The 26,470-nt window shown below is 41.4% G+C and overlaps 1 protein-coding gene across 1 annotated transcript in view; it reads right to left on the bottom strand.

The window, feature by feature from the left end:
- The window catches only part of GRIK2 (glutamate ionotropic receptor kainate type subunit 2), a 669,798-nt gene that overhangs the window by 219,857 nt on the left and 423,471 nt on the right, over positions 1–26,470 (bottom strand). The window contains exon 12 of the mRNA XM_090037234.1: positions 4,764–4,987. Within this exon, the coding sequence (XP_089893360.1) occupies positions 4,764–4,987 (224 nt within the window). The remainder of the gene's footprint in view (positions 1–4,763; positions 4,988–26,470) is intronic.

Below are 26,470 nucleotides of genomic sequence, written 5' to 3'. Positions count from 1 at the left end.
TTTGCAGGGAATAAACAAGGCAACAACTGTTTTATCTACACTAGTTGAAAGAATGCACACAAAAGTGCATATAGGATTTCTAAGGAAAACATGAAATCAGGAGTAGGTAATTAGAAAACTCGGAACAAGGTTACGTACCCAGGAGGCAGAATCCTGGCAAGAAATCTCCCTGGATATAACTAGTTAGAGAAATGCTAGTCAGTGAGAAGGCCACTTGTTCAGTAGAAAAGGCTATATATAAAATTCAAAAATATTTTACTGGAATATTTCAGTTCTTCTTAATCATCCCTCAATTCAAAATTAAGTAAGAATACTGATCACCCCCACCACCCCCCCAATAAAAAACAAGCACAGTTTTGAGAAGATAATGTTATTTAAATCAAATGAAATATCAGCTGTATCAAATGAAGACATAGATAGCCAGATACAGTCAGAAACCCATTATAGTTGCCACCAGAAAACAGAGCTGGCAGGTGATTTTCAAACTCAAAGAGATGAAGTAATTTCAGTGTCAAGGACACCAAGTAATCAGTGATGAGCTGTCAGACAGAAAGGGGCAAGAAAGAGACAAAGTTCTTCACGTATTCAGATTCAATAGCCACAGTGACTGAGATGACCAAGCTATCACTAATTGCTATTCAAGAGAAGAGCACTGTCTGCTATGGCCCCCCATCAGAGATAATAGATACAGAACCTTCAAATTATATGGTTTTCAGACATCCCAATAAGACATCTAACACAAATTATATGGACTCTAGAGCTAGGAGTTAAAGTTAATAGTTGCACAATAAAATTATTATTATTATTTTGTCATTCTATAAAAACATATTGGTTTATTATAATTTTAAATGTACAAAATGACTTATTTTTAAGGGAATTAATGATACAGGGCAGTGAAAAAATGACAGATTTTCCATATCCACAATTATGTTTCTGGAGATACAAGATGTTTACAGCAATATTAAAGTGGAGGGGAGGGTTAATTGTTTTATTTAAATACCAGTTAAAACATGGTGTATTGTTCTAACTGATCATTTGGAGAAGTTTCTTACTGTATTTTTTATGCAGCAGATCTGTGGGACACTTTCTCTCAGATAGACAGGAAACAAGAGCTAGTGATGAAGACATGACGAGCTGGTTAAGTACTTCAACATCAATGAGGATTATTTTCCTCCTTTATGCAAGCTGTTGAACAATCTCAGAAATAACAAAACCAAGGGGTGAGATAGGGTTTTTCTGGGAGAGAAGAACAAGATAGAGTTAAAAAACATGAAAAGTAGGGAAAGCAGGATCCTGCTTTGATAAGTTAAGAATACCAGGTAAGCTACTATGAAGTTGCTATCAATGACATTAGAAAGAAAAAGGGTTTTTATTCAGCTTTCAAAATGAGCATTTTGAGACTTGTATGAAGCTGCATCTGTATGTTTGCATACACACAAAGTTATTTGTTGTGATTATGACAGAGATAATTCAGACAAAAAGGTCTGCTAGATAGCTGGTAAATCTGGTTTTTGGTCTTGTGAATAAAATATGTGGGACAGTTATTGAAGTCTGGATTCCACGTGTGCTACAAGCTATACTATTCTTTGCTGTGAAAAAGAGGACAGGTAAAGACTGAAAAATTCCTAGGATTTATCTTTGTCACTTTTTACTTATCCACTTCCCAAGCCACTCAAACCCTATATTGCTTTTCCCCATTTTCTTTCCTATTAGTTAAAGCTGTGCCATCCAACCAGAGAAAATAATATATATTACATGCCCTGAGTGACCCCCTTTAGTGAGTCACATGTAGTGAAACTCACATATAGTGAGTTTCAAATGTAGCATGTAGTATGTTTTGCAAAAATGCAAGAAAGTTCTTCAGGTTGGCAAGCAATATAAAGCCTATTTGAGTATTTATGAATTCAAAAAAATAAAATAAAATCACGACCTGTTCATGGAACAGTTTACAAACAAAAAAGGACTAAATCTAACAAATAATGATTCACAGTGAGAAGTCTGATGAGCTGTAATTACCTGTGTTTTACCATGAAAGATACACTAAACTCTACACACTGCTTCAAACATGCACATACCTTATTGTGAAACACACAACAATTATTATAAAATACTGGGACTCAGGCATTCATTACAGCTGGGTTGCTATGAAACCAAATCTTTTTTTTTTTACAAAGGGAATCTAGATGGAACCTAGTAATTTGGTACCATATAGGCCCTGACTTTGATGACTGAAGTGCACGTGGTTCACATAAATTCTATATATTACACAAGGCATCACCTACACTGTACTGTATACTATAATAAAAACACACATTCCATAATGTATGCTGTATTGTGTCACTATAATATGTCAGACACAATATATGCTCTACAACGTAAACAGGAAAACATTACTTTTGTAAATCTGCTGTTTTATTTCTTTGTAATTTACATTGTGCTATCTTTACTATTGTCAAGAAATTATCATGTAGATATATTTCCCTGTGAAAATGACTAGGTTAGGAATGTTAGGACATATATCTATTGTTAAAACAAAACAGATTTACTGTTTTAAGAAACAAGTATCCTTTCTTACACTTGCCTACATCTTTGATTTGTACTGATATATGAGTGAGCAAGTTAGCAGATGCTGAAATTTTACCTCTAGTTCTGAAGACTGATGTAAACTTGGATATAAACAGATATTTTACACAAAACCCTACCTGTAAACAACCCTCTAGTCAGTGTAGTATATTTTTATACTATTTTATGACAAAGATAATGCTTTCAAGTACATCAGGATTTTATAGTGCCAGTCCAGAAACTAACACATGAAAAAAGTTCAGCAATAATACTTTACTATGTGGTGTTTCTGTTTGGTAATAAACATTCTTCCCAGTTCAGTGACTGAGATAGAGTGACTGAATAGCATAATAAAAAAAAGTTTCTGAAAAAATAATAATGTGTCTGTAGATTCAGAAAATGCATCTTTACAATACGATATAGTAGGACATATTTTCAGAGTGGTGAGTAAGAATTCAGCCACATAGCTCATAGTAAAATTAATGGGAGACGATTGCTTAAAGGATTGTGCATTACACTAAAAAAAGTCCTTGTAGTGGCAAAGTGAGAGTTTTTGGACATATACATAAAATATTTTGCATGAAAAGTTCCCCCTCCCAATATATTGTTTGTGCACATATACTAAACTATAACATATAGTGTGTTCAGAACTATCTCTATAAAAGGACTCTCTCAGAAATAAAGCTATAAATAGTTTATATAATCCACTAAGGTCTCTTATGCCTTCAGGAAATACTAATGTAAGTGCTTGGTGGTTTAAAACAGCCTTTTAAAGAAGGCACATAAGTGAAGTTATTCTTTACAAAATGGAACAAGTATTTCATTGTGTCATCTATATGATTTCTGTAGCTGTTGCTGAATTACTTATGAAGCATCAGCAGCATCCACAATTACTACCTTTCTATCTGTCAAAGAACAGACACAACCTCTACAAAAGAAACTGATAGTATCAAAGGAAGAGAGAGAACTTTGATATGAACTCCAGCATAAGAAGGGCATAGAGACAGGGAGAAAAAAGATTGTGGAGGCCCACCTGTGCACCAGAAATCAAATTATAAAAACCTTGTTACTGATGAGATTTCTCTTCTCAGTACAAAAAGATGCTATACAAATAGTTGCTGAAGATGAACAGTTTTAGGGAAATCCAGGCAATCATAAGGATAAAGCCATCTATTTAAACATTTTTATTTATAAACTGATTTAAAAATGATTACCAAGATGGTAGAAGTCTGCAAATGATGTTTCAGGAAGTGATATTACTGGTTTCTCTAATGGACTGTAATTTTTTGTAATCACAGCAAGAGTCAAAGTTACAAGGTATAAGGTGCCTTTCTGTGAGCACATAGGGTTAATTCCAGTCCTTGCAGTGAAAGGGTAACATACAATGGGATTTTCTGACAATGGGAGTTATGAGGTGCATGTAAGAGAAGAGTGGGAGGGCAGCATTGCCACATCCGCCCATTTCCCAGAACTGTTATTGGAGCTGTTGAGATTAACAGAGAGAGAACACAATACTGAAGAAAATGGGAAATAACATGATTAAAGATCAAGAGAGCACTATGTATTAGATTGCATTATGATTTCATAATTGCAGCTTTGAGGCCCTTGACCCTAGCAAGCCCAGCTAAGCATAGTTTCAAATGCATCCCAGACTGGCATTTTAAATTAGATGTTGTACTTCAGGGCATTTACCTGGTAAAAAATTTTAAACAAATTATTCCACTGCTTTCCTCCTGAGAATACAAACTACCCTGAGCAAGCTAATATTTCTTACACTTAAAGGGCTAATTTGAGCAGTTAGGGATAAACCTTGCTGTAGGCAGTAAAGTGATTAATTTAACTTTAATACCAAACTAAATCATATAAAAACAGTACAACTGTCATTTTCTATGTAAAGGAAACATAGAAAGAGGAGAAGACATTTCACAGGACTTGCAAATGTCTTTCAGTTTGTAAATAAAAAGCAAGTGTCACCTGGCATACTGACTGCTTGGTGACAAAATCAGCATGCTGAAGTTAGAAGAGCAGTGTTATACTTTGTAAAGAATTGTGAGAACCCTAATAATTCATTATTCTTCTGTATACCACAAAGTGAAATATGAGAGTATGAAAGTAAGAAAAAAATTTGTGACTTTTGACAATTATTAGTGAGAAAAAAAAGATAACAATTGCCAAAAAAATCACAAAAGTTGACATGTTACCTGGCTATGACAAAGAGCACACAACTGACACCCAAGTAAGCCAGCAGAATATACATCCAGATATCAGGGGAGAGAGGATTCAGGAAGGAGAAGACGCCCGGGTTTGTACCATTGGGCTTGCGGTACAAAATACTTATTCCAAGAGTCATAAAGGGCTTGGAGAAGTCGATGACCTTCTCTCGAACATACGTAATGGCCAGAGGAGCAACTGCAAGGTCAGCTTTCTGTTGAGAGAAATAAGAGAGAAGAGAAAAAAAACATAAGTCAGAAGCAGCAGGCAGAAACTGGCAATCAAATTAAACAAAACACAGACTTTACACTTGAGAAGGCCTGTCCCTGCACCAATTAAGCTGGTATTTAAAGCTCTGCCAGTAAGGAAGGTGATTTATTCTGGTTCTCTTTTGTTCGGTGTTTCTGAATTAACATTGCTGAAAGCTGTGATAGGAGTGGTAGGAAAGTAAAGCAAAACACTATGTACTTCAGAGGACACACACATTTACAACTCTCTAATTTCTCTTTTGGCTGAGTGTTGTTATATACCTCTACTTTGGCCTTGTATGTTGTTTTATAGCTACTTTGTCAATTCTTAAATGTACTCTTAAAAAATAGTTATGTACTTGAAAATCAGAAGGCAACATGAATGTTCTTCAAACAGTCACCTGCAAATATAAGGTGACTGGATCCATTAACAGTCAGAATATTCCCCATGATCTCCTATTCTATTATACCAATCGAGCTTCAGTGGCTGACAGAATGAGGTCCTTACACATTTAGAGTGGGATTCCTATTTCTTCACTTGCCACAAGTAGCATCTTGTTCCAGGAATAAATAAATTGACTTCAGTGGGATTGGTAGCAAGATGAGAAATGGCATTAAAATTTACCACATAGACTATTATATTATATTATATTATATTATATTGTGTGTGTATATATGTTGAGAGAGTTGGGGGACAAGAAGATTCTTACGTTCATCTTAGCAGAAGAATATGTTGGTGGAAATGGCAAATGTACAAAAGAGTTTCACTGTGACAATTAACAACTCTAAATTAAGTACTTTTCCTATGTACTCCACCTGCAAAACTGTCATGGTAAATAGATTCAGTTATATACCTCTATTCTTGCTAAATTACATAAATAAAATAACAGACTCCACTCTGAATGACTACTTTTTATTAAGTGAAAAATAAAAATCCTAGAGATCATATTACAAATTAATTTTGTCAGATGGCATTTAGTTTTAGTTATTTGTGGTAGCAATCCTTAGCAAATTAGTAAGTGTGATCTACACTATTTTTTAAAAACAATGAAGCTTAGTGATGTGAGACCTAACCACAGCATTAGCTATTACATTTTTATTGATGGTTGGTAAGAGGCTGCCAGTTTTCTTGAGGATTACAAGGTACCCAGTTTAGCAAAGTGTGGATTAACTAGATTCTACTGTAAGTGATATATAAATATAGATATATAATAAGAAGTGATGGTATAGCTCCTGTGAAAATAACATGTCATTTTCAAAATGACTGTCCTAAACCCAAATAATATAGTTTATCAGTAGATTTTTATTTCCAACTGTGGTATAGATTTCTATATTTTTCTCACTTGGTAATGTGCATGCCACATACAGCCCCGAATCCTGTATATTTCAAATATTATTTCAGTTTATAAGTACTGCTCTCTTGTGTTTGTTTCAATCTGATTTCTGCACTGTGTATTAGATGTGATTGTTGTTACATGTTTTTATGGTGTCATAAAAACTGTATTAGATTAAGGCTACACAAAGAAGTTACCATAAGTTAAACTACAATGAACTTTCAGTATGTTAGCTTCCCTGTGGAAACTACTCATTATGTACACACGCATCCCACTGTAAATGTGAGATAGCTTGTCGCTCAATGAAAATGGGCCAAGCTGCCTTGTATTTACCAGGTGGTATGAGCATGAATGCATGCAGATAGTTCTCAGAGTAAATAACACACTAACATTTCTAGCTCACCATTTTTGGTCCCCAGTTACATTTGGTCCAGTGAAGCTCTTTTAACATGCACATGTATGTGCACACCTTGGAAAAAAATGACTGCAGGATAAGGCGGGTATGTTAGGGTACTCACCCAAAAGTAAGAGACTCAGGTCCTACGTCTCTTCACCCAAAATGAGTTTGAGTCTACATCTCCTACTTCCCAGAACTGTTCTCTAACTACCATACAACCAATCATTATTAAAAAACCTGCCTGACATGCCTTTGAGGCTGGTTATTCATGGCCCCCACAACAGAAAGCCAGAAGTATAAAAAGCAGCTTCTGCAACCTGGGTAGCAGCAGTGGACAGACCATAATCTGCCACACAACACTATTATGGGTAGTCAGAGACACAGTTTCCAACCTCCTTTAGGCAAGGAGGGGCCTATAAACCACGTGTTTGGTTTCCTGCGTTGGGCCCAACCACACAGCTTTTGGGACTGTATAGGAGCTATAGGAGGGCCACACAGCTATAGGAGGGCCTCTCCTCTTCCTCCTGAATCTAACGCCTATTAGCCATGTGTTTCTGGCCACCTATTGTTTTGGAACTTATGCCCACAACAGTTGTATATATATGGACACATATGTACAGCCAGTGCATGTGCCACACATGTGCAGTCTATATGGGCCTTTTTACACATGGAAGCTCTGCAGCAGCGGGTGCTTTGAAAAGCACCCAGCGCTACATCACTTGTAATTGTATAAGTGGCAAAATGTGCGTTAGTGCTGAGAAAATGGCAACAGCATGCTTTTGAACTAAAACACATAGAAGGTGCTTTCATTCAGAAGCACACCGCCACCATTTTTTGTGTACATTTCACTGCTTATACAACTGCATGCAGCACACCGCAGTGCGCATCAGTTCGCGTGTGGAGCATCTTGATTAATAGAGTCTGCTCTAAAGCAGTGGATCTCTGGAGCATCATGTGACAAAAATTTATGTGTATAAATGTCTTATGTGCCAATTAACAAATCCACACTACCTGGGAAAGGGAATCACTCCCTCTGGGTAAGTTTCGTTTCTGAAAGCTAAAAAGATTGCATTTTAAATGCTGCAAAGGACAATTCCACCCTAAGTTCACACCCTAGCTTTATAAATTGCAACTGGTTCATGTCACCACACTCAGATGGGTCTAGGCAGAACTCAGATGACACACTTCCTGTTATTTAATAAAGGCTTAAGAATATAATGGGTGAGGCACAATATCCCCCTTGATACTCAGAACTCAATGATAATATTTCAAGCAAAGTACCAAAACTTCATTCTAGGAAAGATATGTATCAATATTTATAGGCTACCTACAACATTCTGGGTGATACAGGAAGAAAATACAACTCCTTTGATTACAGGATACTTATACTCTAACAAACTAAAGACAGTACAATAAATTAAACTTCAGAAAGAAGGATCCATTGCAGGGCATCCACTGTAGACTCTCAAGGATTCAGTTCTTCCAATCTATGTAACAGACACAACAGGTGGGTTTCATAGTTTCATAGTTTGGAGGGTCGGAAGGGACCTAGGCAGATCATCAAGTCTGACCCTCTGCCATGGGCAGGAAAGGATGCTGGGGTCAAATGACGCTGGCTAGTTGATTGTTTAGCCTCCTTTTGAAGACCCCCAAGGTAGGGGCAAGCACCACCTCCCTTGGCAGCTGGTTCCAGCTGCTAGCTGTCCTGACCATGAAGTAGTGCCTCCTGATATCTAGCCTGAATCTAGTCTCAGTCAGCTTATGGCCATTATTCCTTGTTACTCCCGGTAGTGCATGGGGGAACAGGGACTCCCTCATTGCCTGCTAGTCCCCCTTGACAAGTTTGTAGGCGGCCACCAGATCACCTCTCAGCTTTCTTTTGTGGAGGCTGAACAGGTTCAGGTCCCATAGCCCCTCCTTGTAGGGCCTGCCCTGATGTCCCCTGATCAGGTCCCAGAGCCCCTCCTCTGGACCCTCTCGCTGCTATCCACATCCCTCCTGAAGTTTGGTGCCCAGAACTGGACACAGTACTCCAACTGTGGCCTGACCAGTGTCGCATAGAGAGGGAGGATCACCTCCTTGGACCTGCTCGTGATGCATCTATGAATACATGACAAGGTGCAGTTAGCCTTCCTGACCTCGTCCCCACATTGGCAGCCCATGTTCATCTTGGAATCAATACTGACTCCAAGATCCTTTTCTGCCTTTGCACTGATGAGAAGGGAGTTACCCAGCTTGTAGGTATGCTGCTGGTTCTTCCCCACCCCAGGTAGAATACCTTGCACTTGTCCATATTGAATCCCATCCTATTCTCATCCGCCTACCTCTGTAACCTGTCCAGATCTAGTTGTAGCCTGTCCCTCTCTTCTAGCATGCTCAATTCTCCCCACATCTTAGTGTCATCTGCAAACTTGAACAAGGTGCTTTTCACCCCCTTGTCCAAGTTGCTGATGAAGATATTGAACAGTGCGGGCCCAAGGACCAAGCCCTGGGGAACCCCACTGCCCCATCCATCCAGGTCAAAAATGACCCATCCACCACCACTCTCTGGGTGCAGCCCTTCAGCCAATTTGTGACCCATCTGACTATGTAGGCATCGACACCACAGTCGCCTAATGTTTTAATGAGGATGGGGTGAGAGACAGAGTTGAAGGTCTTCCTGAAGTCCAGAAAGACTATGTCCACCGCGACACCTGCATCCAAGGCTTTTGTAACCTGGTCATAGAAGGCCACCAGGTTGGTCTGACAGGACCTGCCTCTAATGAACCCATGTTAATTCCCCCTAAACATAATCTCCCCTGCTGGTCCCTGTCACGGAGTCACAGAGGTGCCCCGTGATTGTGAGGGTGATTGGCAGAGCTGTCAATCACCCAGGCAGCTCAGGTGCCTGGTTGCCAGGACAACCAGGTGGTCACATGGCCGGAAGAGGGCAGGGCCTGGCCTTTATAACTAGCTGAGGCTGGAGCTGGAAACACAGTTCCCTTCGGGCTGCCGCAGGAGCAGGAGCTCTGCGGCTTGAGCTGAGTGGCCTGAGTGGGTGGTTGCAGCCTTACCCCACTAACAGGCTGCGATGATGCAGGGAACAAGATCACCCTGACTGCAGGTAGGACTGAAAGCCCTGGCAGGGCTTGGAGTTAATGTTATGCGTGTGGAGCCTCTGTATTTATGTTATAGCCAGATGGCTTGAGTGTTATGTTACAGTTTACACCGGAGGAACGGGTGAGGCTGTAGGGGAGCGAGGAGGCCTCAGGGGAGCTCCCCAACAGCTTGGGGGTTCCCAGTGCCCAGTTGAGGCACAGTGCCAGGGGCACTAGTGTCGGTGCTGCTGGGCATTATAGTGCGCCAGGGAGGCGCGGTGTGTGGGGTTACAGACCCCAGCCCATAAGGGCGGTGTTTAGCCCCGGAGTGGGGCAGCGACAGAGCGCAAGAGGCGCGGAGTCAGCCCTAGAGAGGGCAAAGGCCCCTGGAGCGGGGCAGAGACAGGGCGCAAGAGGCGCGGAGCCAGCCCCGAGAGGGCAAGGCCCCTGGAGCGGGGCAGAGACAGGGCGCAAGAGGCGCGGAGTCAGCCCTAGAGAGGGCAAGGCCCCGGAGCGGGGCCAGAAACAGAGCGCAGGGGGCGCGGTAGAGGCCCCTGAGGGGCGAGGCCCCAGAGAGGGGCCGAATAGCCAGGCCTAGCTAGCCACCCAAGGGTGCCGAGACTAGGGCGACGATAACGCCGGCCCAAGGATGCCGAGACCAGGGCGGCGATAGAGCTAAGGCTAGGGCGGTGAGAGCAGACGAGCTAGCCACCCGAGGGCACCGAGACTAGGGCGGCGAGAGTGAGCCGGCCCGAGGGCGCCGAGACTAGGGCGGCGAGAGTGAGCCGGCCCGAGGGCGCCGAGACTAGGGCGGCGATAGAGCTCAGACTAGGACCCGGCCCAAGGGCGCCGAGACTAGGGCGGCGAGAGTGAGCCGGCCCAAGGGCGCCGAGACTAGGGCGGTGATAGAGCCGAGATCCGGGCAGAGGGAGCGTGCCGGCCCAAGGGCGCCGAGGCTAGGGCGGCGAGAGTGTGCCGGCCCAAGGGCGCCGAGGCTAGGGCGGCGAGAGCGCTCCAGACTTAAGGCAGAGCCGGCGATTAGCCAGGCACTGGCTAGAACCCGGCCCAGGGGGCGCCGGTAGTGAGCGGTGCTGGCGAGCCAACCCAGGAGGCACCAGCAAGTGGCTAGGCGCCAGCGTGACAGGCCCGGGCGTAGGGGAACGGGCTAGAGATTGGGGCCCGACCCAAGGAGGCGCCAGGTGGGCGAAGAGCCCCGGTGCCCGAGAGTGAGAACAAGGGCACCCGAGGGGCGAGGGACCATACAAGCGTCCCCCAGAACAGCTGCGAGACTTGGGGCGTGCTAAGGGGGAGGCTTGGAGGCACGCAGAGCCCTTAAGGCAGGACGCACATAGATACCCCGTCTGGAATAGGGACGAACAACAAGACCGTCCATTAGGGAAACTGGCAGCCTCCACATTATATATTTAACCATCAAAGTCGTGGCGGGCGAGGTTCTGAGGGTGCTACGTCACCCTAACGTGACGGTAGGCGGCGCTAGGGAGCTCACGGCCGCCCCTAGCTGCCGCGCCCTCACAGTTCCCTGCAGATGTGCTCCTGGATAATTTTCTCAAAAAGCTTCCCCAGGACTGAGGTAAGACTAATGGGCCTCTAGTTTCTATAGTTCTATAGCCCCTCAGTTTTCTAACTACCAGCAGCGTACCTAAGTCAAAACGCTCCAGCTTGAACTTTGATCAGTGTCCCAGAATTTCACACAAAGGAGCATGGAAAAAACTCAGAAGCCAGTAGCATCCATGGGAGGTGAAACATCCTCCCTAGCCCTGACAGTCAACTAGCAAAAGTCCTGAAGCATAATGGGAAGATTGAAAACACAAGATGCCAGGGGACACACAAACTGGTTTCTCAACAAAGAACTCCGTATCCAATCATATTATCCCTTCATTAAATTAATTTATTCTTAAGTTTTCATGTCTTTTGTCCTCAGTATTTTGCTGACAGGACCATTTCACATCTTTTCTTGTTTGATAGTAAATTTCTTATCTAAATTTGTTCACAGCCAGTTTGAGCCAATGTTAATTTTTAGCCTTCAAAATTTTGGGTACATACAAGCATTACATTAAGTTTGATATCACCAGGGTTAGGTTAATCTAAATGTCAACTCATGCAGGCATTTGGAGGGTTTAATTCAGCCAAAAAAATTATACATCTGATCTAAGTTACTGAACCACAGGAGGTGCATTAACTTAGATCAACAAAGGTTAACCTGAATGTGTAGCACAGCCACAGGGTTGGAAAGGCCACAGCTCTAGGGTTGTAGTTTCTTACTCACCAGACTCTGACCAGGCTATTTTTAATCCTTTAACACCATCCCTGACTGGAATGCCCCAGTAGGTACACCAGCTCATAGACTTGTCAATCCTCCACCCCTGCAGACCCACCTCCCACAACTGTGGACTTCTCAGCCCCATTCTCCCCACCCACCACCCAATTTCCCAGTCCGTCTCCCCATCCTAATTTACTTAGGGCTGCCCATGCTGCTCCTGGTCCAGTTTTAGGCAGTTTAAAGTAAGTTGCCTAAACCTAGACTATGTGTGGCAAATACTTGTTCACAGCCTTTTCTTCCTATTATTAACCTTATAAATGTATTATTAAAAAATGATAATACTTTTTCTCAGTCTTTGTTTTGTTAAACTAAGCCATCTAAGCACCTTCTTTCATAAGGTAAGGTCTCTATTCCCTTAATACTCTAGGTAGCCCTTTTCTGCATCTAGTCTGATTTTCTTTTTAATACTGATGACCAGAACCACATACAATAGTCAAATGGGATTTTATCAATACATTGTACAGTGATGCTAATATTTCTGGTCTCCGTCTAAGATACCAGGGAATTGCATTGGCCTTTTCCACAGTTGTACCACACTGGTAATCCTATAATTAACTAATATACTCAAGTGTCTCTATTCCCCAATTGGCTCTAATCTATAAAATCCCAGTTTATATTTAAAAGTCTTTTTATTATTCTGTAAGTGCAGGACTTTGTATTTTATATCATTAAACTTTGAACTATTGCTAATACTCCATATAACAAGAACATCTACATTTTTTTATATAACAATCCAGTCTCTTGTTTATTGGAAATACCCCCCCACCTTAATGCCACTGGCAAATTTAATGAGTTCCAATACCAAGATTACTAAATAACTCCACTGTAGGATATTGCTTATACCTGACAGTATTAACCTATGGAGGACTTGATTAGTTTATTCTGGCCTAGTAGCTCTGCATGTGTAGACCAGTAATGGTTTACTGTACAGCTAATTAGGCAACTGCAGTAAGTGTCTCATGTAGATATGCCTGCTGTCTCCTTTTTAAAAAATAGATATTACATTTACTATTCTTTATGCATGGGATACTATGCCCAAGTTGACAGATTCATTGAAGATCAGTGCTGAAGGTTTTGCTAACTTTACATGCCAAATCTTTTAATATTCTGGGATGGAGACTATCTGGGATTCATGATTTTGTGGCAGTAAGTGTATCTACATTTTGCTTCCGCATCATATGTAGTAATTTCCCTAACCATGTCCTCATTGCCATGAGGTACACAACCATGTTATCCTAATATTTAAAAGAAATCCATGCTCATATGACAGTCCACTACCCATTCATGGTAGAAGGCTTTTATCTCTGCCCTGTCCTTCCTTCTGAAGAAGAGAACTGTTTCTAAACCTGTGCAAAAGATGATGAGGAAATCAACTTCTAACATAACATCTTCCCATCTACCAAGCTTCATTTAAAAACAAATGCCCTGGACTTTCTGAAAAAAATTATATTGACTTAGACAATTGAACACATACTGTTTTTAAATATTATGGTTAGTTAGAGTTGTGTGGGTTTTATTTATTTATGCATTATTTTGGATTGTCATCCATGGGATAAACAGAATGTGTTCAGATTATTTATTGATGGTTCAAACGCCAAAAATTATAGTGGCTGTGCACGTGATATATTTAAGATAAGGAACCATGATATAAACCCATATCTAAAAAATTTTTTTTTTAAATGCATTTTATACTGTTTCTGCTACAATGCCCTTAAATGTTTTTAAACAGCTTGTACCAAAAACTCATAAGATTTTCTTGAGATATATTTTTCACTGTACAATTAGATATCAGGTTAAACTTACAGTGCAGTATAAAAGGAAGTCATGTGTCATCTAGTAATATAAAAAAATCAGCACAAATAAAATGCATTTATTTTATCCATACTTGCACTACACCCATAACTGTGGCATCTAGATCATGTGAATCATCTACTTACTGAAACCACAACATCCAAATGAAACAGAAGTATATAAAACGAAGTTGTGGGCTCATGTTTCAACTTAATCTCTCTCATGTCCCTGGAGCTCCAATGGAAAGCAATTTGGCAAGTGAACAATTTTCCCTATCTTTTATGAAAATCTCTACAAGAAATGTGTGGCAGAGAGTTACTTGTGGCTTCAACTTGATAAAAATGTACATTATGTCAGGAAATATTTGTGTCAGTCTGACTATTTTGCTTAACACACTAGATACAACTGTGCCAGCAATGTCATTTTTACTGTTTAAGACAGGGTAAATAGTTGCATACTTTTAAATTCAACAAGAGAAGATGTGTATGTAAACATAGTAATTTATTTTGTAAAGATATGATGATTCATACCTACATCTGTTCACTGTTTTCCAAGTTGGCAACAATGACTAAAATATATGTGGGATTTTTGGTTAGTTGAAGTCATGTGTCTAACTCCCCATGCATAAGTTTGAAAACATGGAATTCCTACTCAGAGGGATGATATCCTACTAATATTATTTACACAAAACTCCAACCTATTCAAAATGACTAGTAGCTTTAGGCTGAAGACCAAGGATTGAAATATCTTAGATACCAAACTAATCTCTGAACCTTAAACAACTTCCCTCCTTAATGGTTAAGGTTCATCCACAGGGCTGTTTAAAGTCTTTGCTCCACTGGATATATTCTATGGATATAGAATTTCTAAAAGGAATCTTATTATAAAATATTTTTGCAAGCACTTTTCACATAATTAATAAGCATATTTTTTAGCTCTGAACTACAATAAACAGCCCAAAGACTTGCATACTTATTCAATGCACACATATGCATTGTGACTGCAATCCACGCTTCCCAACCTTCAAGTTTAGCAATCATGTGATATGACATGACTCCCTGAAATGGGTAACAAAAGATTGAAATACAGGCAACCCTCGCCATTCACAGAGGATACGTTCTCCTATCCCCCGTGAATGGCAAAATCCATGAATAAGGCAATGCATTCAGGAACGCCATCTGCATTCATTAACGCAGTGCCCCTGGCAGCTGGGAGGGAGCACGGCTGCTCTGGCGATGGCAGGAGTATGGCAGTGGTGGTGGGAGTGCAGCGGTGGCAGTGGGAACATGGTGGCGGCAAGCATGGAGCTCCTGAGGAGCTCCTTTAAGTTTATTTAAAATGTGGGTTCAGCATTTGTGAATATTTGAAACCAGGATTGCCGAACCCATGAATAGCAAGGGTTTCCTGTACATAACACCAGTTTGATCCTGTTTTACTTCCCCCTTCTTTAGTCTCATTTACTTGTAAACTCCTGAAATCCTGTAGAGAGAGCAGCAAATCTAGGCTGGAAGTGGCAGTGGTGACACCAAAACAAAAGCACTTCATTAGAAGGCACAACCTGTACCCATACATGCAAGTATAACTTTCTAGTGAGTGAGGGCCACAGTCCTTTCCCATGCTTAATTCACAAAAGACAGGAACTTGATACCTCCCAGAGAGGGAGGCTTGATTCTGTATGGTGTCTCAGACAAGGTTTGCACCGCACAAAGGCACTCTTCTCCAGAAAGCTGACTCTGCCCAATTGACAAGGTATTACATTTCAGGCTTTGTATACAAACAACAAAGGTTCAGAGTAGAAGGTTTGCCTTAGAAGGTCAAAACAGGGAGCCAGAACCCTTTCCAGAGCATGAAATACTGAAATTTCTGTAAGGCTGGAAAATTTCAGAGTGACAGGAGATCATCATAACAGAACTGACATTTTCCAGTAAGCACTCTAAGATGACACCCCAATACTTGACTATAAAAAACATAAATAAGATTATATGATAAAATTTAAAGTGTACAACAACTCCAAAAAGATGTCTATTATACTAGCTGGAAAATCAGTCCTCCACTGAACTTCTAAATCAGTAATGTTAAATATATGTTGATACAATTCATAGGAGGGCAAGATGCTAATGTAAGACATGAAGAATATCTTTGGCTGTAAGTTCCCGAGGGCAGTAACAATTATTTTACAGCACAATGCACTAACCTTGATTAGGATTGCTGAGAGTTACTGTAATAAATGATGATGTATTCACTATTGCATAGGTATATATGTGTAGTTTAGATGCCACTATGTAAAATAAATATGTAATGTAAGTGCTTTACAAATTTAAACTACCATAGAGAAACAGTAAATCGTATTAACCATGACTGTCACTTCTGTTGTACAATGTCACAGCCATTTATTAGTATACAGCAACACTATGTAACAGTTTAAGATGTAATCTGAAGAAGGAAAGAATATCCAGATAAAATTAAAGTGGGGATATATGAGGGTAGACTTTAATTATCTGCATTTGGCTAGGAATGGATCTAACACATGATACTCTTGAGAAAAATTCAATGGGTATAGCAGATGACAAACTTATTTATAACAGTCGTTAGGACCTATGTTTTGTCAAGCAGCATTGTGCCACCCCACCAACACCTGCTGTGATATTGGTTCAGCACTGAGTCAGAGACAAGAGTAAAATGAGGAGCATAGTTCCTAATCCCTGGACAGCCCTGGGATTTTAAACATAAAAATCATTTATTACAAAGCATGTCAAAGTTCTACAAAGTACTGGGTAATTTCAGATTAGTGTATCAGAGTATACTTTATTATATAATTATTTCACTTACAGGGGAAGGCAGTCAAATGAAGTCATAAAACATACATGGGTTTAGCTCTTCTAAAAGGTACCTACTGAATAAAAGTAAACATTTATAATGTGTGCGATAAATATAAGCACTTACCTAACATTCTGGTACTTTTTAATACAATAAAATGTCCTTTATCTTTCCTTTTCAAAATTAGTGTTAAAACATAAAGAAGATGGACTAAAATTAAGGGGAAACCTGCATTTAAGGGAAAACCTGCACGGAGAAAGGGAATAAATGGCAGTTTCGGTGAAAATGGTATTTATGATGTATCTCACAGTAAAGTTTGTGATCATTGTAGTTCACCTTTATTATTCTTTCTCTCTCATCCTGTGCTAAATGCACACATTCTTCCTAGTCCAAAACTATAGGCCATTTCAGATGTTATATCAGTTTTGTTAAGAAGTATTTCTTGATGCTGGTGAGAATATTTTGCCATCCTCATTTAGAAGACTTTGTAATGAGAAACAAAGTTCAGGAGGTAGGTGGCACAATGGGTCTAGGTTTAAATCCTGGTTTAAACTGTAAGAAAGAATGAATGTAGTTGACTCAGCCTATTGGCTTGTCCTGTCACAAAACCACCACGTAGCCTGTCGCAACTACTGAAGCAGCTTCTTTTCGAGAGAGACAAATGATTGGAATAGCAGGGGGTTTGCAAAATAAAATTGAAGAACATTGGTCAAGCAGTGCCTGGAAACTTGAATTAGGCCTTGTCTAGTTGGTGTGATTAGTCTTTTGCTTTCAGGAGAACAAACCACACACATTATATGGCAAAAAACAATTAAGAAATGAATAGGCTAAATGAAGCTCTTTAATTCCATTAATTTTACAGACTTTTTTCAAGTAACCTTACATTAGAGCCTAACTCTGCAAGGATACAATGTAAAAGCCTCAAGGGGGGAAAGATCTACAATGGCTGAGGGCAAGAAAGCCAGAAAAATAAATAGAACAATAAATTGTGAACAATAAATTCTGAACATTAAAAAATGTTCGTTTCTGACACATCCATAAACATTTTAGCTGCTATTTTCTTTAGGAAGAAATGTTATAACTGCAAATTGAAAGAAGTCAGGACCAAGGTTGCTCAGATATGGAATCAATGGTTTTAGTAACATTATACTAGGAATAAACGTAACCAGGAGATGATGTGTAGATAATGAACTGGGAGGGGTGGAAACCCAAGCAACATAATCGATTCTATGCAAACTGAAATCTGTGTCACTTGAAAGAGACATTATAAATTAGAGTATTTCTGAACATAGTGTTTCAATGTTCCCTTGCATCTCTAACCCCTATTTTGCAAATAAGAGCTAGTTAGAGTCAGTAGTAGCCAAGTCTAGTTCTAATAAGAAAATAAAATGTATGCAGCTTTAGGAACCTCAGAAAGTTTCCCTGAAGAGCAGTAAATCTTGCTACTGTGGTACCTGAAAGACTCTCACATGCTCTTTCTTGTGGAAGAAACAAATTGGATACAAGTGGTGAAAAATCAGTTGCTGTAGAAAGAAATGCTCAAGCTGGTAAGAGATCACAGTAGCTAGAGAAGAGCAAAAGTGACCAAGGGCCCTGGGTCACAGCACACATAGGGAAATCAGGATCATGTTCTCTACTACCCACAACAATTCTTACTTTAATAGAGCAGGAAAAGGCAGGACAATTATGCCTTTGTCATATTGCATGGGAAACAGGGTAGGAATAGATCATTTCCCAAGATTCTGGTGGGTAATAACTTGACAAGCAAAGATACCAATCATTCTGAAACGTCTGGGACAATCCTGAATTTTGGGTCTGTCTGTCCCAAAGAGACCTTGAGATGGAACTTTTGAGCTGAATTTGAAAAAAAAAGTGGATACTAAACCAGAACATGGATCAGATGTCTACTGAGAAGATACAGATAAGAGGACACCAGTTCAGTAGGGTGCAATCTAAATTCAGCTATGCCACTTCTAGTTCAGGAAATAACTACAAGCTCTTTCTTGAAATGGAAGGAGCCTAGGCATATTCACATAGCATGGCACCCAGGCAAATTAATTTTGCCTACCCTTAACTGTGAATACAGCTATACTAATAAACTCTATTGCAAGGCAGGGTTAATTAGCTTGGGTGAAGCACCATAAAAAAAGCAGCTGCACCACTTCCTATTCCTTTAACTCAAAGCAACATAGCAACCTCCATGTTGCAATTCTCCCTAGCTAATCAGCAATACCTCTCAAGTGGTTTCTAGTCCTCAGATGGGCTTCTACTGCTCTGGAAACTGCTGAGCTTTAATTTTCTTCATATTTCAACATATTCCTGCTGATTCTACACCCATCTATTTACCCCACAAAGATTCAGATCCACTGAAGCAAGATGGATATATTTTCTCTTCTTCATGCTAGAGGAGGAGGCTATTACAGGAAAAAGAGGAGATAAAGAAATGTCGTCCCTTACATCCTGGTGCCCTCTGTGATCTTCTCCTTCCAGAATAAGGAGAGACACTAGAGAAGGGCCCTGCTTCCTCTCCCTCTTCACACTTCGAAAGCCCAGTCCAACAGTCAAAACCAAGAAGTTTCTTCCCCCCAGTAAGAAAGAATGGAGTTAAAACCTAGGGGACACTTTCAGAAAATTACATGAATCAATCACACCTGGCCCAGGAGCAGCGGGGCAGCCTGGTTTGTGATGTGTGCAGCCAGTTCTGCTGTCCCCAGGTGCTGAGGTGCTACCTGGCACAGAGTGCAACCTGCCCTATATCCGCATACAGCTGTCAAGCAAGCCGGGACCCACAGTCTGCAGGGCTGGGTGACAGGGGCAGCGTGATAACTGGACTTGGCTTCCTAGCAGCTCCCAAAGTGGTGGTTCCTTATGGCTGCCATTGTGAATGCCTCCACAACTGCCAAAAGACCCAGCCTGGGCACCCTGGTCTATCTGCCCACACCTGTTCTCCCTGCTCCCACCACAGGTGGCACCAGATGGAATGGGTGGGCAGGGTCCCCATTTGGGAAGTGAATTGCAGCTCTGCCCTGGACCCCATGCTTTATCACCCTGTGATCCTGGCCTCAGCTCCATCTGCCTCTCCCACTCCTAGATGCCACTCCCCACCCACTTGCAGCCCTATCTCATCCAGCTGGCCAAATGTGCCATGCCCACTTGGGTTCATGGAGACCCCACCTACCCACCTGCCTGATCCATCTGGTGCCCCTGGCAGTGGGTATGGGGTGAACAGGCCTGCAGCTAGATAGGATAGGATCAACTGGCATCTCCTAACATGCCACCTCCTCATGGCAGGCATGCAAACAGCCAAGACAGTGGGCTAAGGCTGGGTCAGCAGCACACCCACCAGCTCTCAGCAGCTAACCAAAACTCCTTAAGTGGACCACCAGCCCAAATAATTGCTCAGCCATGTCTTAACTCCTAGATTGTACATACAGATTAAAACCTGAAACTAGTTTAAGGGGTGTAGGTTGTAGCTGTGTTGGTCTAAGGACATAGGCAGACAAGGTTCTTTGGGTGAATCTGATATCTTTTATTAGACCAACTAAATAGTTGGAGAACAATTTTTAAGCAAGCCTTTGTCAAAAACCTTTCATTGAGCTAAGGAAGTTTCAGCAGTTGATGTGTGCTTTTCCTGGATAGAATGAAAAGTAAAAAGGCCAGAGGCTGTGCTGGTACGCATACAAGGCAGGCAATCAGTGAAAATGTAGCTTGAGGAGTTCATGGGTGAGAGACAGGCTGGGTGGGGGGAGAGAAGGGGGATGAATAGTGGAGAAGTACCTGGGAAGTCAGCTGTCAGGCAGGTTATAAGGTGTCATAAATCCAATGTCTATATTTAGTCCATGATTTTTAGTGTCCAGGAGGCTGATGAAGTGGAGTTCATAGGCTCATCTTTGGGAAGTGTTTTGCAAGTTTCCTTTGAGGATCAGGACCAAGAAACTAGTTTTAAACATTCTCTAAACAGTTGAAAGATATTCCAGTCCAGGGCATGTCACTCCCCAACATGAGGCTCTCATCCATGGTACCCAGCTCATATTACAGTAACATGTAGCCACAGGAGGGTGAATCTGAGTTTGTGCACCACACTCCTCAAAGTTCCCCTAGAGGCAGGTCTCTTCTGGAAGGCACTTCAGAATAGGTTGTAAGGGCAGGTGGCTCAGCTCCTCCTATTATTGTGCCTCTGCCTGGTGAGGAGGGGGATAAGACAGGATCCCCACCCTCAACCCAGAAGCTGGTGGATAGTGTAGTGTGGGATAATTTTGAGGTGGCAGATGATCCAAGGTATACTGCCTGCCAGCACTGCCGAAAGCAGAACAGCCAGGGCAAGGAAGTGAAATGCTTCATCACCATGGTAATGCTGCTGCATCTCAAGAGGCAGCACCCACTTGCCTTTGTTCCTTCTCAGCCTGGGAGCATGCCCAAAGGAAAGTCCCCCTCATGCTCCAAAGTCCCCATCCCCAAGAAGCAGGAAGAGCACACACACCAACTGCAGATGCTTCCTCAGGCTGACAAAAGGTTTTTAAACCTGAAAACTTGCTAAGATATATTACTTCAACTGGTCAGTTGGTATGATAAAAGATATCATATTGACCCAAGGAACCTTGTCTGCCTATGTCCTTAGACCAACTACAACCTACACCCCTTAATATACACAAGTGATACAAGTTTTGCTTTCAGCAGTTTGAGGTGCACTTTCACAGAAAACTCTGAAACTGTCTCCTTGAAAACTTGGCAGGCTTCATGCCCTCAGAAGGGGCTACCATCCCTGTTGTTTTCATCCAAATCTGCAAAAAAATGACAAAATTATAGGTATTTTAGTGATTCCCCATTATAGTCTATGGCCGAATCTCCGAATCAGTGCTGAATTTTCAAATCCGAATTGCCTGAATAGAATCAGGACAGTGACTTGAATCACCAAATTGAATCAATGTCCTTCTGAATTGTCTAAATCTGAAATGAATATTTGCCGCTTTGCACAGACCTAGTAGGGATTGTTATATTTTATTCTTCTAGGCCCCTGCTGGCCTGAATATATTACTGCTCCGATCTTGAGCTAGTACTAATAGCTGTCAACATTTGAGCAGCTTATAGTGTAACATGTAACAAGGCCCTTAGGATTGATTCCTATGACAGAACCTCCCAGGCAAACTAATATCCCCTTCCCTACTTATTTTAATTATGAACATGTTGTATTAAGTTATTATTGGCCCTGGTCCTCTATTTTTCACAAAATAACACATGGAATAATGAGGACAAACATTCTTTAATTTCTTGAGGCTTCAATTTGGTGTATGAGCATTCAGTGCATAAGATTAAAGTATAACTTCCTTCAATCTGCACATGCAGCTGCAGGTAACATTAATAATTTGCATGTGAATATAGACTAGTGTATAAGCTATAGCATGAAGAATATGTTTTTATTGATACTTCATGTATTAGTTCTGACACTTGTTTCAAGGCTCTGTGAGCAGCTGTCACATTATCTGTTCATGAATTATGCTTTATAAGTTTTGAATAATATATGGAAACATTATTTAGTGATGGGATGTGTAACAGGGAGCCTGGGGCTCCTGTTACTTTGAGAGAATAATTGCAGACAGCTGAGTTCACCCCAGTACAAGGAGGCAGGCTAGTCATCAAGCCTAAGTGGAAACCCCTGGGAATGACTGCAGAGCCACCTGACAGGAAGAGGTGGGGCAAGAAGGGTGGAGGACTTGCAAAGAAATATAACCCAGTAAGGGGTTAGCATTAGTGCAACCAGTGAGCTGGTGTGTGTTTGGACCAGGGGGTTACATTTTGTTGTCCTAATTATACTACCAGTCGACTGGGTCATAGCTAGCAAATGGGTGATGAGGAAGTCACAGAGGGGCACCTGAGAGGTATGCTGTAGTAAAGCCTGAGGAGTCCAGGAAGACTGGAGCCCTACCCAGGGCGAGTTGCAGGAGGCAGGCAGGCAATAGCAGGCCTGAAACCAAAAGGACCAGAGCACAAGCTCAAAAGTGCCAATCAAACTTCCCTCTGAATGTCTGTATGCAGCCAAGTGATTTTGATCTAAAATGCTATTACCATACTTAAAACATAGAAATGAAAATGTATCTAGAGCAGTAATTCACAACCAGGGAGCCCTGAGGTCTCATTAAGGGTTCTATGATACCCAGTCAATGTGAGAAGGTAAAAGTACTTTTCCCTCTGTCCAGTGCCCTGCACCTTCCCCAACTACTCAGGGGGTGCATCTATATGTGCCCCTACAGTGCTGTTGTTACTGAGCAGTCATTTAGCACTTTCTTTTGGAAGTACTAAATGACATCGCAGTAACAGCCTGTACTGCACCATTCCAGCAATGCATGGTTATTTTGAACCACTACATCGCCGTAGCAACACATTATAATGAGGAAGTCCATTGCCATGGCAACATAGTTGCGGCATCATGGTTTGTGTCCACTGATGCTACGTTGCTGTAGCACATTCCTACAGCAATGCAGCATCTTATGTAGACACATCCAGTGGTGCCTACAGGATTTCCCCTGCAGACTGCTGCTGGTTCTGCCCAACCCCTGGGGCCCCTAGACTGACTGCCCTCACAGCTGTAGCAGAGCACATAGATGCAGGCAGACAGCTAGGCAGATATGGGGTCCAAGCCCCTCTTTGTAGCCTGGCTTTTCCCTTCCACTACACCCATGCTCCTGCACCCATGTTCCTGGGACTGGTTGGGGGTGGCTGTAGGGGCAGTTGTGTGAGACCCTGCAGGAGTAGCCTACATGGCATGGGGGCTGCCATTGCCCCCTCAGGTACAAACTAGGAGTGCAGAGGGGGCAGATAGTAGAAAGGGAACAGTCAGATGAGGTCCTGACACCACTTAGACAAAGGTTCTCAACCTTTGCAGCCTCAAGGGACCACTTCATATCTTTTTTAACTGTAGATTGTAAAATTTGCAACTGGGACACCACAAACTTGAGAAAAGCTAAGGAGGGATGCCTTGAGGCTAAAAAGATTAAGAACCATGGATCAAAGCTTGCTTGTGTCCTGCTTTAGTAAACATACTTTTGTCCTACTATAATTTGCCATATAAGTAGCATACTGTAAACTAAATGAGTAGGCAAACTACGCAACTGATTTTACATAACACTTCCCACTTGAAAAGGCTGACTTGTAGCAATTGAGAAGGAATTAAAAGCTAAATCTGGCATATTCAACTAGCTCTTTAGTTGCTGCTATTTTATTAATATAGAATTAGCCTGTTGAAAATTTCAATAGATATTGATTAAATTCCCACACTTGTTAACTAGGGCTTAACTTCCCAACATGTACCCATTCAGAAATAAGGAGGCACAGTGTCAGGGAAGTTAATTCAAGTTGCTATGGATTCAGCTCATGATCTTTGAGACTCATGCTGAAGGATCATCCCCAGTTGATCCATTTGATAATGGGCACCTGGTCATTCAGGAAGCAGAATCCCCTGGATACAGCTGGATGTGATGCAAGTAATGTGCTGTTAGGTACAAAAATCGATGTACCCTAACTACATTAATTGGATAGACCATCCAGATTCAAGAAGACCTTTGATCTGTTCAGAAATAGAGGACTTACTGCAGGCCAGGTAATTTTCAGAAATAAAATACTGACAGTGTCACCTCGTAATTGTCTATGGATCTATTGACTCCTCCTGATACCATTTTATGTCACTGAATGAATTCCCTTCTTTTGGATAGTCTCACACAGTTGTGGAAATCAATCTTTTCTAAAGACAAAGCTATCCAATTCTAAATTGTTCAAATAGGAGTCTTGCTTCATCCTCTTTTAGTATTCTAACACAAAAAACACCTGGCAGGCTTCAATTAAGGCAGGCTGTCAACATAAGAGGCAGTAACCCTTTTGTCTGCCATTACGTAAATAGCAGCAAGTGATAATATAATTCAGGGGTATCAAAGATACAGCCCAAAAGCCAGATCTGGCCTGTGGAGTCCTATCACCTGGCCTGCAGCACTGCTTGTGGTCCTGGACCAGCCCTGAGTGCCACACGTAGTATGTGCTGACCCTGGCCTGGCTCATCACACATAGTGCGCAGGGACTGGTGCAGGCTGGAGCCAATGTGGGTGCTGGAGGATGCTAGGGCTGGCACACAGATGAAGTACTGCAATCAGAGTCTGCACTACACTGGCTCTGCACACTGGATCTGGGGCCAGTCCAAATCAAGCCCACAGACCAGCCATGTGAGCCAGATCCAGCATGCAGGGCTGGGGCAGCATGTACTGCATGAGGTGCATAGGGCTGGAACCGACACATGTACTATACACAGTGCCGACACTGGACCGCCCTTGTGCACTGTATCTGGCACATGGGGGCAGTCTGTGGGTTCAGTCTAGCCTACAGACCAGTCCCACACTTCTCACCTGGCCTGCAGGACCAAATGCATTTCACACCCATGGTATAAGTCAAATGATTTGGAATCATTCCCGTCATGGCCCTTCAGTAGGATTCAATCTATTCTACATCATTTTCTTCAAGCTACCATCAACCCAGATTAGTGAATGTGGGTACTGTTCTGATGCACTCAGCTCTGCTGGTATAAACTAGATGCCACAACTGCATTTACAAATTAAAAGGTGAGAAACCCACAGGCTGGTATATGAGCTATAGGCATCTCAAAACTAAACTTTGCTTTTCACTTTATTTATCAGTTATTTGAAAGAAGCTCCTTCCTAGAACAGCTCCATTCTCAGGTTTTGAGGTAAAATATAAAATCTGGGGAGTATTCCTTCAAAACAAGCAAGAAGTTTCTTGCTGATGATTTATAAGCCACTGTTTCAGTGAGGCATGTTGCATGAACCTCATTTTAATCAAATGTTTCACAGTGAATGTTAGGGGACCACAAGCAGTAGACCAAGAAACTACTCTTAGCACTAAGATGGATGACTATGAACTACAACAAACCTTCTTAATAAAATCTCAGTCTTATTCCTTATGATTTCACTCAAGCAGTTTTCCACAGAGGGCTCTTCTGATGGTTTAAGAGAACGAGATTCTTAAGGCATACTACAGAAGGGGCAGCCTGCCAAAAATAAATGGACTTTCAGTTCCCATTAGAATAATCAGACAATATTTTTAAAGTAGATATTGTAGTCCTTGTTTTTTCTTTTAAAAAAAAGCACTTGAGTAAATTGAACTGCCAAGTAAAAAAGAAACCCGCAGAACTGACTTTTGCTTCTCAATCTAGATCTCAATGTTCATAATATAAAATTTGTGTACTATTTAAGAAAACATTAATAAATCTAATAATGTTCCTTAGATGTGCTAACAGATAATGGAAAGATTAATCAGTAATACAAGGTGCATTTGAGAGGTGAAAATGAACTGATCTCCATTAATTAATTATGCAACAGGACTAAATTGATGCAGCAGCACCATCATATTAATGAATAAAAGAAGCTATTTTTTAAGATTCATGCATTGTAGGACCAAAGAGATGTCTTCAGTAAACTATTTTTTTTTCTCCCTCTAAGTCAAAGAAACATTCTTGTAGTTATTTTCTGAGTCCTTTCAAATTTATAAACATCCTTTTTGAAGTATATATGCCAGAAAAGGACAAATCATTCCATTACTGCTCTCACTATCCCATGAACAGGTATGATATCTCCTTAATCCTACTTGATATTCCCCTGATTATATATCCAAGGACTGCATTTTCTATTTCTCTC

The sequence above is a fragment of the Crocodylus siamensis genome, chromosome 1 (genome assembly GCF_052110815.1).
Source record: "Crocodylus siamensis isolate JL-2025a chromosome 1, ASM5211081v1, whole genome shotgun sequence".
Lineage (NCBI taxonomy): Eukaryota > Metazoa > Chordata > Crocodylia > Crocodylidae > Crocodylus > Crocodylus siamensis.
This window is presented reverse-complemented; position numbering and strand designations above follow the sequence as displayed.